This window comes from Mrakia frigida (genome assembly GCF_051309035.1).
Source record: "Mrakia frigida strain ATCC 22029 unplaced genomic scaffold BDY24scaffold_20, whole genome shotgun sequence".
NCBI lineage: Eukaryota > Fungi > Basidiomycota > Tremellomycetes > Cystofilobasidiales > Mrakiaceae > Mrakia > Mrakia frigida.
In genome coordinates this window covers 242,853-256,067 of record NW_027481261.1, presented here as the reverse complement: position 1 = coordinate 256,067, position 13,215 = coordinate 242,853, and the positions used below count along the sequence as shown (strand labels likewise).

At 56.1% G+C, this 13,215-nt stretch overlaps 4 protein-coding genes across 4 annotated transcripts; 1 reads left to right on the top strand and 3 right to left on the bottom strand.

The window, feature by feature from the left end:
• Positions 1 to 100: 100 nt before the first annotated feature.
• BDY24DRAFT_416180 (uncharacterized protein) lies at positions 101 to 915 on the top strand (the record flags this gene model as incomplete). The annotated part of the gene is made up of 4 exons (XM_076643555.1): positions 101 to 149; positions 399 to 544; positions 608 to 674; positions 758 to 915. Coding segments are annotated over 4 exons (420 nt in total), but the record flags the coding sequence as incomplete, so codon positions are not given.
• Positions 916 to 1,066: 151 nt separating this feature from the next.
• BDY24DRAFT_104603 (YbhB/YbcL family Raf kinase inhibitor-like protein) lies at positions 1,067 to 2,001 on the bottom strand. The gene is made up of 3 exons (XM_076635815.1): positions 1,719 to 2,001; positions 1,412 to 1,618; positions 1,067 to 1,343 (listed from the first exon to the last, which is right to left on the bottom strand). The coding sequence occupies exons 1-3, from the start codon at positions 1,966 to 1,968 to the stop codon at positions 1,165 to 1,167; spliced, it is 636 nt and encodes a 211-aa protein (XP_076495553.1). The 5' UTR covers positions 1,969 to 2,001; the 3' UTR covers positions 1,067 to 1,164.
• A 1-nt stretch (position 2,002) lies between these two features.
• URB1 (Urb1p) lies at positions 2,003 to 9,127 on the bottom strand. The gene is made up of 11 exons (XM_076635816.1): positions 8,915 to 9,127; positions 7,837 to 8,834; positions 6,939 to 7,735; positions 6,184 to 6,858; positions 5,636 to 6,100; positions 5,437 to 5,561; positions 4,400 to 5,369; positions 4,191 to 4,336; positions 3,467 to 4,123; positions 3,063 to 3,386; positions 2,003 to 2,990 (listed from the first exon to the last, which is right to left on the bottom strand). The coding sequence occupies exons 1-11, from the start codon at positions 9,092 to 9,094 to the stop codon at positions 2,190 to 2,192; spliced, it is 6,138 nt and encodes a 2,045-aa protein (XP_076495552.1). The 5' UTR covers positions 9,095 to 9,127; the 3' UTR covers positions 2,003 to 2,189.
• Positions 9,128 to 9,825: 698 nt separating this feature from the next.
• Positions 9,826 to 11,852, bottom strand: BDY24DRAFT_104592 (F-box protein). The gene is made up of 5 exons (XM_076635814.1): positions 11,707 to 11,852; positions 11,387 to 11,628; positions 10,357 to 11,293; positions 10,198 to 10,270; positions 9,826 to 10,127 (listed from the first exon to the last, which is right to left on the bottom strand). Exons 2-5 carry the CDS (start codon positions 11,556 to 11,558, stop codon positions 9,930 to 9,932), a joined length of 1,380 nt encoding a protein of 459 aa, XP_076495551.1. The 5' UTR covers positions 11,559 to 11,628; positions 11,707 to 11,852; the 3' UTR covers positions 9,826 to 9,929.
• Positions 11,853 to 13,215: the final 1,363 nt, after the last annotated feature.

Here is a 13,215-nt window from a genome sequence, read left to right as displayed (position 1 = left end):
CTTTCTTTCCTTCGTCCTTGACTGATCTCTGACCCTTCGTCTCTCCAGCATGCCTCTATTCTAAACACAGTAAGTCTATCTCTTCTCTCTATTCTTGCAGAGCTCAGTACTGTCGGAAAAGACTTTCGTTCAGCTCTCGTCGCGTCCTGGTGCGTTTGCTGACTTTGACTTCGCTCCATCATCAGTTCGACCGAGGAGACTTCGCTCCTGCTCCCTTCGAAGTAGCTCTCACCCCTGAGAGCGTTCTTTCACTCGCTGCTCCCTTCGTCGTTTGAGGCTGCGACGTTTCGAAGCTGGGGATAGTTCGTAAGTCCGCGCGCCTGCAGTTCCCTTTCTTTCCCCGCTCGCCTCTCCGTTCATTCTGACCCTCTCTTGTCTCCGACTTTCTTCACCCACAGCTCAACCAACTTTGACCTTCCACTTCACTGCTAAAGACGGCCAGCACCACGAACTCGGAGCCGGATCGTTCCTCACCTTCGCGTCGGGAGACCACGTCGTACTCGAAGAAGGGTTCTGCCAGATCATCACCGGAGAGAGCACCAAGGTGAGTCCTATCTGAGTTTATCCGTTTCCGAGACCATCCCTGACCTTTCATGCGTCTCCTCAGGCCATCGTTCTTCCCATCAAGGAGTGCATCCTCCCAGAAGAGGTTTCAGGACCTTTCTTCGTCTACAGTTCGTCTCTCTCCTTCTTCCCTCCCTTCAAATATTGACCCAGGCTGACGTCTCTCTTTTCTTTTGATAAATTTCTCTGCCAGTCACCAAAACAGACACTGCCATCCCCATCTCGGTAGCCCAGCAGCTCCTCCTCCCCGCCGACCAGCGAGGAATCATCGCTGGGCCAGCCGTTGGGTTCGTCGACCCTGAACACGTCCAAGCTCTTGTTGCTGCGATCAGGAAAGAGCACGAGCACTAGAGTGGGAGTCATAGGGAAGGTGATACACGGAAGGGGGGAGGGAGAGACGCGACGAAGAGTTGGCTGAGGAGGGACGAGAGGACGCGTAGATTTCTGATTCGGACATTCAAGGACGCTCATTTGCTTTTCATTCTGTTGTGTTTCTCTCTCGGTTCGTAATCTTGGTTTCGGTATGGATGTACACTCGCAGACGAAGGACTCGCTGCGAGACGAAGAACGGAAACTCATCATGATTGCCAGTCGACCCTCTCACGCCTTCTCGGCCTCCACCACGAACCAGTTCACTCCAACGATCTTCGCTCCTCCCAGGTGCTCCTCAACGAACTTGGAGATGTCGAAATGCCTCCTTCCTTCGGGAGCACCGTTGCGAAGAGGGTGGTCCGCGGGGAAGGAGACCTTCTTGGACGGCTGCTCGAGGAGGAAGAAGACTGCCGCCGGAGAACGGTAGATATCAGCCTTTGGAAGATAGGGTAGTGAAAGAAGCTTCAGAGCTCACCATATCTGTGCGCGCCTGAGCCAGGTCCAGGACCAGGCGCTCTCCAGGGCATGAGATCCTCGGAGGGGATCGAAACCAGAGACGGATTCTCGACGTCGACGCCGGATGAACCAAGAGCGTCGAGAGCTGAGGCTGGAAGAGGTGTGAGATTGGGCTTGATTAGATGGAGGAAAGATCGAGAGGTCGGAGAGGCTGCTGATGGTGCGTCTGAAGAGAGGACGGGCGAGGAGCGAGGAAGGAAGGAACGGTCAGCTCGACGTCCTCCTTCGCTTAGCTCCGTCTCTTTTCTAACAAAGAAGTTGCTGACCTGGATCAGCGAGCACCAAAGTATATCCCTTTCCCTCCTCTCCGATGAAGTTGACTGTGGTTGGGAAGTGGGACGCAATCGAGACCGGGAGGGTGTTTCCATACGAGACGAGCTCAGATCCGTTGAATGCGATCTGAAGGGAGATCGGGAACTCCTTGCTCGGGACGTTGGTAGAAGAGGGGAAGATTCCTTCGAGGAGCCCGGGAGAAGACTGCAGAGAGGAGAGGGAGGAAGGGGCGAAGAGAGGCATCGTTTGGGTGGGGGAGAGTTGAGATGGAAGGAGGAAGGAAGAGAGAGACGGCGGACGAGATTCGCAACCGGTCCGGCGACGAACCGAAAGGAAAAAAAAATGGGGATAGAGACTAAAAAATCTACTACTCTAGACTACTACCTTCCTTCCTACCCACTCTTTTCGTACCCAAGATCCAACTTCTCCTCCAGTAACCATCGACCTCGCACTCAACCTCTCCATCACCTCCCTCTCGAGTCCTTCCTCTCCGGCTCCCACCTCCAAAGCAGCTCTCCAGAGGTTTTCGACCGTTCCAGACCAGGCAGATCCAGACGAGTCGGTCGAAGGAACGAAGAGGTTCTCCGAGATCCAGAGCGACTTTCGAGGGGAAGGCGAAGGAGAGGGAAGGATGGCGAGGGTCGATTCGACAGCGAAGAGATGCGACGAGAGGTGGTCGACGACGGAGGAGAGGGAAGGAGTAACGGTAGCGAGGGTGGAGGGAAGGAGAGAGAGTCGAAGCAGGATGGAAGAGGCGAGGTGGAGGGTTCGGATTTGATCTGGAAAGAGGAAGAGAAAAGGATCAACTCCGAACTCTCAGCGCAACAAAAGGACGCGTCTCTGCACTCACCTGCTCCCTTGACAGCTCGTGCAACCAGAGCCAACACTTCTCCTCTCCATGAAGCCTTCCCAACCTTCCCGTCTCCCTTCTCCTCAGCCTTCTTCGCGTCCTCAGCTCCAAGGTTCACCACAACGTTCTCGACCAATCTCAACCAAACCTCCTCCACCTCCATCTCCAACTCAGCCTTCTCCTCTCCTCCCTTCACAACCACCACGATCTCCTTCTCGTCCCTGAGAAGACCCATCTGGATCCCGATCCAAGAGAGGAACCCTTCCCGTCGAACGAGAGCGACGCAGGCCGTCGGGTTCTGGGTCATGTTGATGAAGACCTCGAGGATGAGCCGTCGGATGGGGAGATCGGGAGTGGATTGGAAGAGGGAGGCGAGGAGGGAGAAGGTGTGTCTTCGTTGGAGGATTCGCCAGTCCTAGAAGAAGCAAAGAACGAAGAGTCAGCTTGGCGTCGAAACTGAGAAGGATGGAAAGCGTGAACGACGAACCTCGGCCGATCTCATTCCATCACGAAGGAACTTCACGATCCACGACCTCTCCTGCTTCCATCCATCGTCACTCGAGTAGAGCATTCCGTAGAGAAGAGGGACGTCTCCAGCATCGACCTCGGGCCTCTGGAGGAGGAATCGACTGGCCGCAGGGTAGACGAACGACGAGGGGTTTCCGATGGACCGAAGGGTTTGAGCGAAGAAGAGGGTGATGACGGTGGGAGATCGATGAGGGATGGTCGAGTCCTCGGAAGGAGCTGGACAGGAGTGTCGAAGGAGGTTGAGGGTGTAGAGGAGTTGGGTTTGCTCTTGGAACATCGTTTCCTGGAGAGGACGAGTTGAGGAAAGAAAGCAAAGTCAGCGAGGGAGCTTCAAGAGTTCGGGCGAGAGAAGGCTGAACTCACCTGGATATACGAGTAGGTCTTCGCAATCAAGAACGAAGCCATCGACCTCATGTCCTCTTTTCTCGACGACAAAGCGCAAACAACGAGTCCAAGGACGTTGCTTCGAACCACCTCGACCCAATCCAAACCCGACAACTCGTTTCCCAATCCAAGTTCTCCGTCGATGAGGACAGCAGCGTAAGCCGCGAGCAGGTAGACGGGATCGTAGAGGGTTTGCAAATCGATGTCCCCAGCGTCCAAGTCGAGATCCTGAGGGTTGAACGACCGACGCGTCGGGAAGGAGGTGCACGTCCTGAGGACCTTCGCCGGATCGAGAGCGACGATGATGTCCAACGGTCGACGACTCGAGCTCATCGACGGGAGACCATCGGGGGACCAGGAGGTGAGGAGGGAAGCGACCGAGATCCTTCTATGACGTTCAAAGAGGTGGAAGATGGAGAGGATGGTTCGATCGGTGTGGTCGGGAGTTCCTCGATAGAGAGCCATGAGAGGTTCGATGTGAGCCGGCTGGCAACAAGTCGCTGGGGACATGTCGAAGAGAGCTCGAATGGTGGTGACGATCCGGGCTCGGAGGGTTCGAGGAGTGGAGGAGAGAGGGATAGCGGAGAAGGATCGGTTGGAGAGGAGGAGTTGGAGGTTTCGGACGACGATGGCGGGCTGCAAAGGGAAAGAGACACTGTCAGGACGGAGGGAGCATCGAGATGAGCAATGAGATATGACGCACCTTCATCGAAGTTCGGGGAGCGAGGCTAATGACGAGGTCCAACGCATACTCGGACGTGAGTCGATCCTGGAGGATGGCGGTGAAGATAGGCTCGATGAGGTGAGTCTTAAGCGTTGATCCCGCGACCTGGAGTTTGACAAGGTTGTCTGGAGAGAGAAGAGGTCGAGTCAGAAAAGGCTTGAGAACTTTGAGAATGAAAGATAACTCACTGAGAGACCCAAAGAAGGCGACGACGGCGACGCTGTCCTCGTCCGTTCCCGAGACCTGTCGAACGAGCCATTCCATGCTGGCGTCGAGGAAGGCCACGACGGGCTTGAAGATGAGAGGGAGCCCGAGCTTGACCAATCGAAGGAAGAGGTCGCAAACCGACGAGGTGAAAGCGGCAGTGGTCGAAACGACTCCGGCGAGACTCGACTCGATGAGGGCTGCCGATTCCTCGCTGTTGAACTGAGCGAGGGAGGCGAGAGACTCTCCAACGAGCTCTCGAGTCTTGGTCGAGGCGACGGTGGGTTCCGATGAAGCCGAAAGGACGAGGAAGGTAGCGAGAAGACGAGGGAAAGCGATCTCGCAAGCCTTCCATCCCTCCGTGCTCGATGGGTCCGATTTCGAGGAGTTGACGTCGAGGAAGGCGGCCAAAGGAGAGGCGAGGGCGTGGATGGAGGAGGAGGGGACGCTCTCGAGGTTGCTGGCAAGCCATCGACCGAAGACCTCTCGAGCCGACTCGGATTGGTAGAGGAGAGGTGCGAGGAGGGCTGCCTTCTCGTCGTTCAGTCCTCCCGCGAAGAGATCGAAGTCGATGCTGATGTCCGGGGAGGAAGAGGATGCGACGAACGATCCTGAAGCGGTAGAGTCGGCCGTGATGACTGCGTCCTTGATGGTGAACGAGCTTTGAGCGGCCGGGGAGTATCCGAGCGGGAGGGAGGTTTCGAGGAGATCGACGACCGTGGTGAGCATTCCGAGAGGGAGGAGGATAGGAAGACTTCGTTTGGCGAGGGAGAGGGTAGCCGGGGTGGTAGGATACTTCTTCAAGGCGGTGAAGATTGAGAGGAGGAGGGTAGCGACATGAGGAGCGGTCTTCTCGTCGGACGCGACGCTGACGATGGAGAGGACGGAATCGGCGCTGGCGATGAGGGCAGGGAGGGCGAGGAAGTGGATCCAGGGAGCACAGGCCTCGGCGTACTAGAAGATATGACAACTTCGTCAAGACGAGCTCAGAAGGACGATTGAGGAAAGAAGAGAGACTCACCTTCGAGAGCGACTTCAAGCTCGTCTTTGCCAAAACGGTGACGGCCCAATCCTGGTACGAAGCAGTGATCTGACGATCGACTGACGAACGAGCATCGAAGCACGAGTCGACAACCTCGGCAAGAACTAAGAAGAAACGAACAAGGTGAAAGAACGAGGTCAGCTCGGCTCGAAAGAAAACAGGGTCGACACAAACTTACCAGCTCGAACACCCTTCGGAACCTTCTCCATCATCAACAACTCCTTCAATCCAGCATCCGCAACCAACTCCCTCTTCAACGCATCATTCGCTCCTCCAGGGAGTTCCTTCACTCGCTCCACCAAGCCCTTCAAGACCCTCAAGCACCCTTGGAGACAACTGGCCACCTCGTCCGAGATGACTGCCGATTTGGACTTCGAGCTCGAGGACTTGGTACGTGGGAGGGAGAGGAGCCCAGTGATTCGGTGGGTGACGTGTCGGATGGACCTTTGGAGGAGAGGAAGGGAAGGAGCGGAGGGGAGAGTCGAGAGGATGGTGGTCGAAGTCGACGCGTCGGAGAGCTGAGGGAGGGAAGCGTGAAGGAAGATGTAGGCGAAGGGAAGGGTCGAGAGACCTTCGGAAGAAGTGAGGGTAGTCCAGGTGTCTCCGTGGGAAGGGTCGAGATCCATGAGGTTTCGAGGAGAGACTGTGAGAGCGAGAAGAAGAGAAGAACGATCAGGACATGACTCCTTCGTTCGGACGCTACACTGCACTCGATTTCAAACTCACCTTCGTCAACATCCATAGACCCTCCATTCGAGCTACTCTCACTCGCCAATCCAGCTCCAGTAAGGTATCCCAGCTGCTTCTTCAACAGGCCCTTCTCCAACGCGACTTCCTCTCCTCCGCTCTTCTCCAAACTCTCGTCCAACCTCCTCGCAACCTCCTCCCCGTAGGCCAAATCCCTCTGCTTCCCAACGAGTCCAAAAGCCAGCCTTCGAATGTAAGCGGCGATGGGAGCGACCTCTTTGGGCGTGAGGAGCTTTCCTTTGACCTTCGCGGCGAGCTGTTCAAGGAGGGTGACGAGAAGGGGCGAGGGAGCTTCCTTCGGGCTGATGGGTTCTCCGGTGGAAACGACGAAGTGAAGAGAGTCCTCGAGGTACTTGTAAGGGGTCTTGAGGCATCGTCGGATAGAATCGTCGAGGAAGGTGAGGAGGATTTCGTTGTCGGAGGAGAGGGAGGGTTCGGTGGGTGTGGCGGATTCTTCGACGTCCTGGATCGAGGAGGTCGGGTTCGAGATCATGCTTTCGAGCCAGATGGTAATCTCCGATGGGTCGTGTTCGAAGAGGACCGAGGAGGAGAGGAGTCGAGTGATGAGAGCCGACGAGGTGGTTCGGGTTGCGGGATGAGGAGTTGAAAGGTAGAGAGCGAGAAGGTGGTAGATGTAGGTGTTGGGAGATGAACCTAGATAAACGAAAAGAGAAGGAGTCGAGTCAACTTCTAGATGAACAATATAGCTCGAGGAAATAAAACGAGAGACTCACCGGCACGACCTCCCCAAGCGAACTCTCCTCCCTCTCCGACCAACCTGAGGACGTGAAGCTGAGTCAAAGCCTCCACTCCGAACACGTTGCTCCTAGCGAACCCCCATCCATCTCCAGTACCACCCACAGCGTCCACCTCCTCCTTTCCCTTCCCCTTCTCTCCTCCGGGAACCAAAAGCTTCCCAACGTCGAACTTGGCTTCCGCAACGAGAGCCGGAAGCGTCAAGTGGTAGAGACTGAGGAGCCTCAACGCCGCCTCCGTCAAGACAGCTGCTCGAGTGGATTCCTCCTCCGTCGTCGCAGCCGAAGCCGTCTTAGCAGCAGCCATTGCGAATCCAACGACCGTCTGAACATCGGGAACCCTCTTCCTCATCTCCCTCTCGATCTCGACGCGTCGAACAGTCCAAAGACCGTGGTCTCCCTCCTCGAGCGAGGTTTGAACGTCGAGGAAGGTGTTGAGGACTTGGTGGAGTTTGGAGAGGCATCGGGAGAGGGTGACGGCTGTGGTTTGCTGAACGAGAGGGTGTTTCGAGAGGAGACCTTTGGTCGAGAACTGCTTGGGGAAGATGGAGGGGAGGATGTTCTCGATGATGTTGTTGAGAGGAGGAGGAGTGGGTCGGAAGGCTTGGAGGGTGGGAGTGCTGGAAGTCGACGCGACGGCGGAGGAGGAAGGGGTGGGCATCCTGAAGGAAGCGATTGGGATGGGGAGGGAGACGATGGCGGAGAGGTGGGCGGTGGAGATGAGGAATCGAGAAGAGAGTCGAGGATCGAGGGTGATTCCTGAGCTGGCCCAGTAGCTGAAGAAGAGGAGAAAGAAAGGAAGGGAAACGGGAGGTCGAGATCAGCGGGAGGTTTCGAACGCGTCGAAAGATGAGACCTGAAAAAGCGATGAACTCACCTAGCAACGAGTTCAGGCGATCCTTCGAGAATCTTGAGAACGAGCTCTGCAACTCCGTCCTCGTCTCCCACCAGCCCTTCCGATCCAATCGTCCTCAACACCTCCCGAACGACCTTGTTGTGAACTCCTCCTCCTCCGCCTCCTCCAGCACCTCCCTTCCTTCCTCCTCCCTCCTCCACATCCTCAACCGTCTCCGACTCGAATCCTCTCGGGTACCACCCTTGATCCTGGAAGCACAACCCGGCTCCGGGAACCGTCAGGATCGAGATCAAGAAGTGGTGTCCGAGCGATCTCGCCGAGTAGCCCTCGATCCCTGCATCCCCTCCGATCGAGACTTTCCTGCTCATCACGGACGAGTAAAGCTTCAAGATCTCTCCCACCACGTCCGATGTGAACGCAGCGACCTTGGTTCCTCTGGCGATTCGTTTCTCGAGGAACCAAACCTCCCACCAGGCCTGGAGGAGACGTTGGACGACGAGGACGTGATCTTCCGGGACGGGTTTGAACATGGCCCGGATGACGGAAGATTGGGAGAGGATGGCGAGTTTGGTGGGGAGGTGAGGAGAGAGGAGGAGGGAGAGGAGGAAGTTGAGGGAGAGGACTCGAATGTCGGGGGAGGCGAAAGGGTTGTTGGATCCGGACTTCTTCCCTCCTCCTTCGTCACCTCCTGCGGCACCAGAAGAAATCTTCCTCCTCATCCCGAGCAGCTTCCCCCAGACCTTCGCATTCACTCCTCCGGACCCAGCGAGGGCTTCCCAAACCCTTCCAGCCCATCGTTCTCCGACCTTGACTGATTCGGCGAGAGCTTTGAGGGAGACGAGGATGAGATCCGTTCGAGTTCCAGCGAGGTATTGGGTGATGGATCGGATGATTTGAGGAGAGATGAGACGAGTGAGGATCGGGGAGAGGAGAGGGTGAAAGAAGGATAGAGGAGAGAGGAGGGCGATGAGGGACGAGAGGGCGGCGAGAGGGAGAGGAAGGAGGAGAGGATGGTTGGTCTGCGAGAGGAGACGAAGGAGAACCGTTCAGCTTGATTATTCTTGGGAGAAGAGGAAGTATACATGAAAGAAGATCTCACATTAATAGCTAGATCCCAAGCATCAAAGATCTCTGCTGCTCCAGGACTCTTTTCGAGGTACTCGTTCGCGAGCTTGACTCTGGGATCCGTCGCTGAGACGGGAGGCTCGTCAAACTTGACCGTGAGTTGGTTTCGAATGGCAATCAGAGCTGTAGAAGAAGAACGATCGAGCGCACGCATCAGTATAAACTCGAAGAGAGATCTCGAACGGGAAGCGAGGAAGGAAGAGAAGCAAGGGAAGGAAGGAAGGATTATAGCTCACCATCCTTTGCTGCCTCGGGTTCCGCTTCCCTAAGAGCATCCCTGAAAGCCTGAGCGTTGGGGAACTTGATGGAAGGTGCAGCGGAAGGTTTGATCACTGCTGGGAGGGTGACTCGCTTCCGTTTGCTGCCTAGAGAGGCGGACATCTGGGGAAGAGAAGGAGGGAGTTGGGAGGGAAGGAGGTGACCTCGAGATTTCGAAGTCTTTCAGCCTCGAAGGAGGCCACTGCGGTTGACTTTTTAGTCTCCTTTTCGCTCCTACATGGAGCCGAGGAAGGTGTTCAGCTTGATGAGAAGATAATGGGAAGGATTGGTTAAGATTTGGTTCAATTTTGAAGGTAGGAGAGGAAGAGAAAGGCAGCGGGCGGAGGAGTTGACGACCGCCTTCGAGTCGACGCGTCTCACTTCTCGAGGGAAAGAATGCAGAGATATCAGACATGTTTCGAGTCCTTTAAATGCAGATATGTGTAAACTACATGGAGAGAGAGACACCAACTATTTCGAGGCAAGGAAGCAGTCGCGTGCAAACGAGAACGAAGAAAACTGATCCCTCAACGCGTCGTCCAGTCTTAGCCAAAGTCACACCTCTCCTGCATAAACGAACGCCTCTCCCAGCTTCCTTCCCAGCTGAACGACACGCAGCTGTAAAGGAGTACCAAAGCAAGCCACAAGCGATTCAGCGTCGTTCCAACTCGCCCTCTTCGTCCCCGAGCCAACTACCTCCCTCTCCTCGACAACAAAGGAAGGAAGATAAGTCACTCACTCACCTCCTTAAACACTCCCACCCTCTGTTTGTACCCATCCTCCTTCGTTTCCAACTCGACTTCGTACCGGAAGGAAACGAGCGAGACGCGTTCGACGGGGTTGGAGTTTGGCGGGAGAGGAGTCAACGAGGGAAGAACGGGGTAGAGGAGAGAGGTGTCGAGGTATCCCCAAGCTCGTAGGTAGAGCTTCTGTGATGAAAAGAGGGGAAGTGGTCAGTTTCGGTGTGTGTGTGAGAGAGAGGGAGAAAGAGCGACGCACCCTGAGTTCGGGGAGATCGAAGAGTTGAGCTGGCGTGAGAGGCGAGATGGGAGGCTTGTAGAAGAATCCGATGCTGAAGCAATCAAGCCGAAGAGTGAAAGAAAAGTCAGGTCAGTACGCGTCACAGAGAAAGAGAGGAAAGGAGAGGGATCAACTCACGAATCAACGATGTCCAACTCTTCCAGCTGAGGCGCCGCTCTGGCAATCTTCTGCACCAACCTCTCGTCCGGTCTCACACCTCCACTCAACACCAATCTCCTGATGCTTGTCCTCCCCATCAAACACGACTCGAGCTCCTCTGCTGTTCGAAGCTTCGCTTCTTCGCCGAAGGGATGACCGACATCGAACTCGACGCTTTCGAGGTTGGAGTAAGAGTGAGGGTAGGAGAGGATGGAGGAGAGGGTGAGGACTGCTCCTCGGAGGGAGAGGAGGTCGGGGAGGAGTGGTTGAGAGGGAGGCGGCGAAGGAAGAGGAGGGGAAGACGCGTCGAGGGAGAGGTTGGCGACGAGTTCCGGAAGTCTCGCAGGCGAAAGCGTCCAATCCTCTTCCGACTGGGAGGTGAGTTCGTTGTAAGGTTGATTGAGCTGAGCAGGGATGGTAGTGTAGACCGACGAGATATGGGTAAGGCTGAGGTTGAGCCTCTTGATCCCTCCGTGCCTCTCCAGGAACTCCTTCACCAATCCACTTTCCGACACCAACACCTTCACCGCAACCTTCTCCAACCTTTCCCACTTCCTCCCCTCCACCTTCCTCAAGAAGGGATCCCAGATCCCCTTCCACCTCCCAACCGAGTCACTCCTCAAGTCGAGCTCTCTCACGTCGGGAAGAAGGGAGGCGAGTCGTCCGACGAGTTCCCATTCGCCTCCCTCTGCGAATTCTCCTGCTCCGAGCTCGACGTTGAAGCTTCGGACGTACGCTGCTAGGTAGGGTTTGGCGAGGAGGGTGGAGTGGAGGGAGTGAAAGAGGGGACACAGGTCGGGGATTTCTCCTGTGAGGGTGATCGTTCGCCAGAGGAAAGGCGCGACGGTTTGGGCGAGGAAAGGGCAGGTGAGAGAGAGGGCGACGAGGTCGGTTCGGGAGAGGTGGGAGATGATGGCTGTTGAGAGAAAAAAGGGGAAGAGAAATCAGCTCAAGCTGGAAGGAAGCAATGGAGGGGGAGGGCCTTGAGCTTGAAGCTTGAAGGACGAACCGTATTGAATCTCGGCTGCAAGGTCAGGAAGACGAAGCGAAGACTCGTCTGAGCGTCGAGGTTCAACATCGTCGAGAGGAGGAGTCGTAGGAGGAGGAGGTAGGACGAATCGATGAGCTTGTCGCATTCCAAAAGGAACGAAGGTGGGGAGGGAGAGGGAGAGCGCGACCATTTCTCGAACGAGGAGGAATTCGATGATGGAAGGTGGTGGTGGTTTGAAGGAGACCGTCGAAGAGGGACGTCTGCGAATAGTCGAAATGCGGTGCGAAGGTCAGCATGGGAGTCAACGGGGAATGCAAACAAGAGGAAATGAAACGAACGAGTGGCGGAGTTGGGGATGCGAGAGCCGTGTCGACCGCACTTTCCCTCATGCATGCACCAACGAGATCCTGCCTACGACGTGCCGACGTCTCCCTCCGCTCTGCCGGCTTACGCCTGGACTCATGGAGGAGGAGTGAAAGAGCCGAGAGGAGGGAACTTGGCGGCGGCGAACGAGGGAAGCGGGTAGCGAGGTCGGAAGCGAAACGACGGGTCGAAGAGCCTCTCTTGATCGAGCGCTGTTGGAGAGGCGAGAAGAGTCTTCGAGAGTGAGAGTCAGACGGCGATAGAAGGAGAGTCCAGCAGTTGAGGGGGGTGAGGAAAGGTGAGTTGTTGTTGGCCGTCGAATCCGAACGACGAAAAGATGAGCGACGCGTCCAGGAAAGGTCCGTTCGTCGACGCACTCGACTGAGAAAACGAAGATGGGAAACTCGTCAGTTCACGAATCTCGCACGCACGGAAGATTTGTCTCAGAATCACTTGAAAAACGCGTACTCACAGATCTCCTTTCTCCCGAACCCTTCCCGCTCCCTCCCCTCTCACCTCGCCTCTCCCTCTATCTCGTCCTCCACCCCACCCAACCCACGAACCTCCCTCCACCCTTTCCCCAACTGCCCTCCCTCTCCACGTCCTCTCCTTCTTTACCCGTCAGCCTCCAAACCTCCCACCTCCCGTCGCCCTCCTCCAACCAAAGCTCCAAAAACTCTCTGATCACGTCCGCGCTTCGGAGTTCGAGAACGATGAGAACGACGGTGTGGTTGGGAGTGGAGAAGTGGGAGAGGGTTGCTAGGAGGGGGGCTGGAGGAGGGGGAGGTGGTGGTGGTGGTGGGAACGGAAAGGAAGGAAGGAAGAAAGGAAGAAGAGAAGAGAGAGAGAGAGAGAACGTGAGCGAAGAGAGAAAGGGAAGAGGGAGAGGAGGGAGACCGGGACGAACGAAGTAAATGTGGGTTGTAGATACAGTCCGAAGAGACGATGAGGTCGTAGAGCGGTGGCGATGGGTTCGGGTGCGGTGTCGAAGTTGAAGTTGAACCGTTGGACGACGACGAAGGCAAAAACCCGAACCAATCCAGTTCCTCCACTCCCACTCTCGGTCCTTTCCCTTCCATCTCCTCCTCCTTCTTCAATCCAGCAGTAGCATGCTTCTCCTTCCCATGTCCATGCCCGTGCCCATGAGGCCTTTCGTGCTCAACCTCCTCTCCCTCCTCCTCCTCGTTCCCGCTCCCAACCCTACACCCGTTCGCCCTCAGATTCGCCGCTACCAGCTTCAAACACTCCTCCTGATCGGAGCACACCCATTTCTTGGCGAACGGAGCGAGAGGGATCGCGAGAAGACCGGTTCCGGAGCCTAGTTCGAGGACGGTCGCGGAGGGGAGGAGGGACGGCGAGAGGAACGGGACAGTTTGGGAAGAAGGGAAGTGCAGTTGAGGGAGGAGGAAGGAAAGGAGGTGGAGACTGGAAGAAGTGGGTGGTGAGATTGATATGGGAGAAGGATAGAAGGGGAGGAGATCAGC

Excerpts from the sequence above, each read along its gene's own strand:
- BDY24DRAFT_104603 (XM_076635815.1), bottom strand. The coding sequence starts at position 1,968 with ATGCCTCTCTTCGCCCCTTCCTCCCTCTCCTCTCTGCAGTCTTCTCCC. Across the intron at positions 1,619-1,718 it reads TTTGGTGCTCGCTGATCCAG|ACGCACCATCAGCAGCCTCT; the intron begins GTCAGCAACTTC and ends TCCTCTCTTCAG. Across the intron at positions 1,344-1,411 it reads CTCAGGCGCGCACAGATATG|TCTTCTTCCTCCTCGAGCAG; the intron begins GTGAGCTCTGAA and ends CTCCGGCGGCAG.
- URB1 (XM_076635816.1), bottom strand. The coding sequence starts at position 9,094 with ATGCGTGCGCTCGATCGTTCTTCTTCTACAGCTCTGATTGCCATTCGA. Across the intron at positions 5,370-5,436 it reads GCTTGAAGTCGCTCTCGAAG|TACGCCGAGGCCTGTGCTCC; the intron begins GTGAGTCTCTCT and ends CATATCTTCTAG. Across the intron at positions 2,991-3,062 it reads ATGGAATGAGATCGGCCGAG|GACTGGCGAATCCTCCAACG; the intron begins GTTCGTCGTTCA and ends TGCTTCTTCTAG.
- BDY24DRAFT_104592 (XM_076635814.1), bottom strand. The coding sequence starts at position 11,558 with ATGGTCGCGCTCTCCCTCTCCCTCCCCACCTTCGTTCCTTTTGGAATG. Across the intron at positions 10,271-10,356 it reads GAGTTGGACATCGTTGATTC|CATCGGATTCTTCTACAAGC; the intron begins GTGAGTTGATCC and ends TGATTGCTTCAG. Across the intron at positions 10,128-10,197 it reads TCGATCTCCCCGAACTCAGG|AAGCTCTACCTACGAGCTTG; the intron begins GTGCGTCGCTCT and ends TTTTCATCACAG.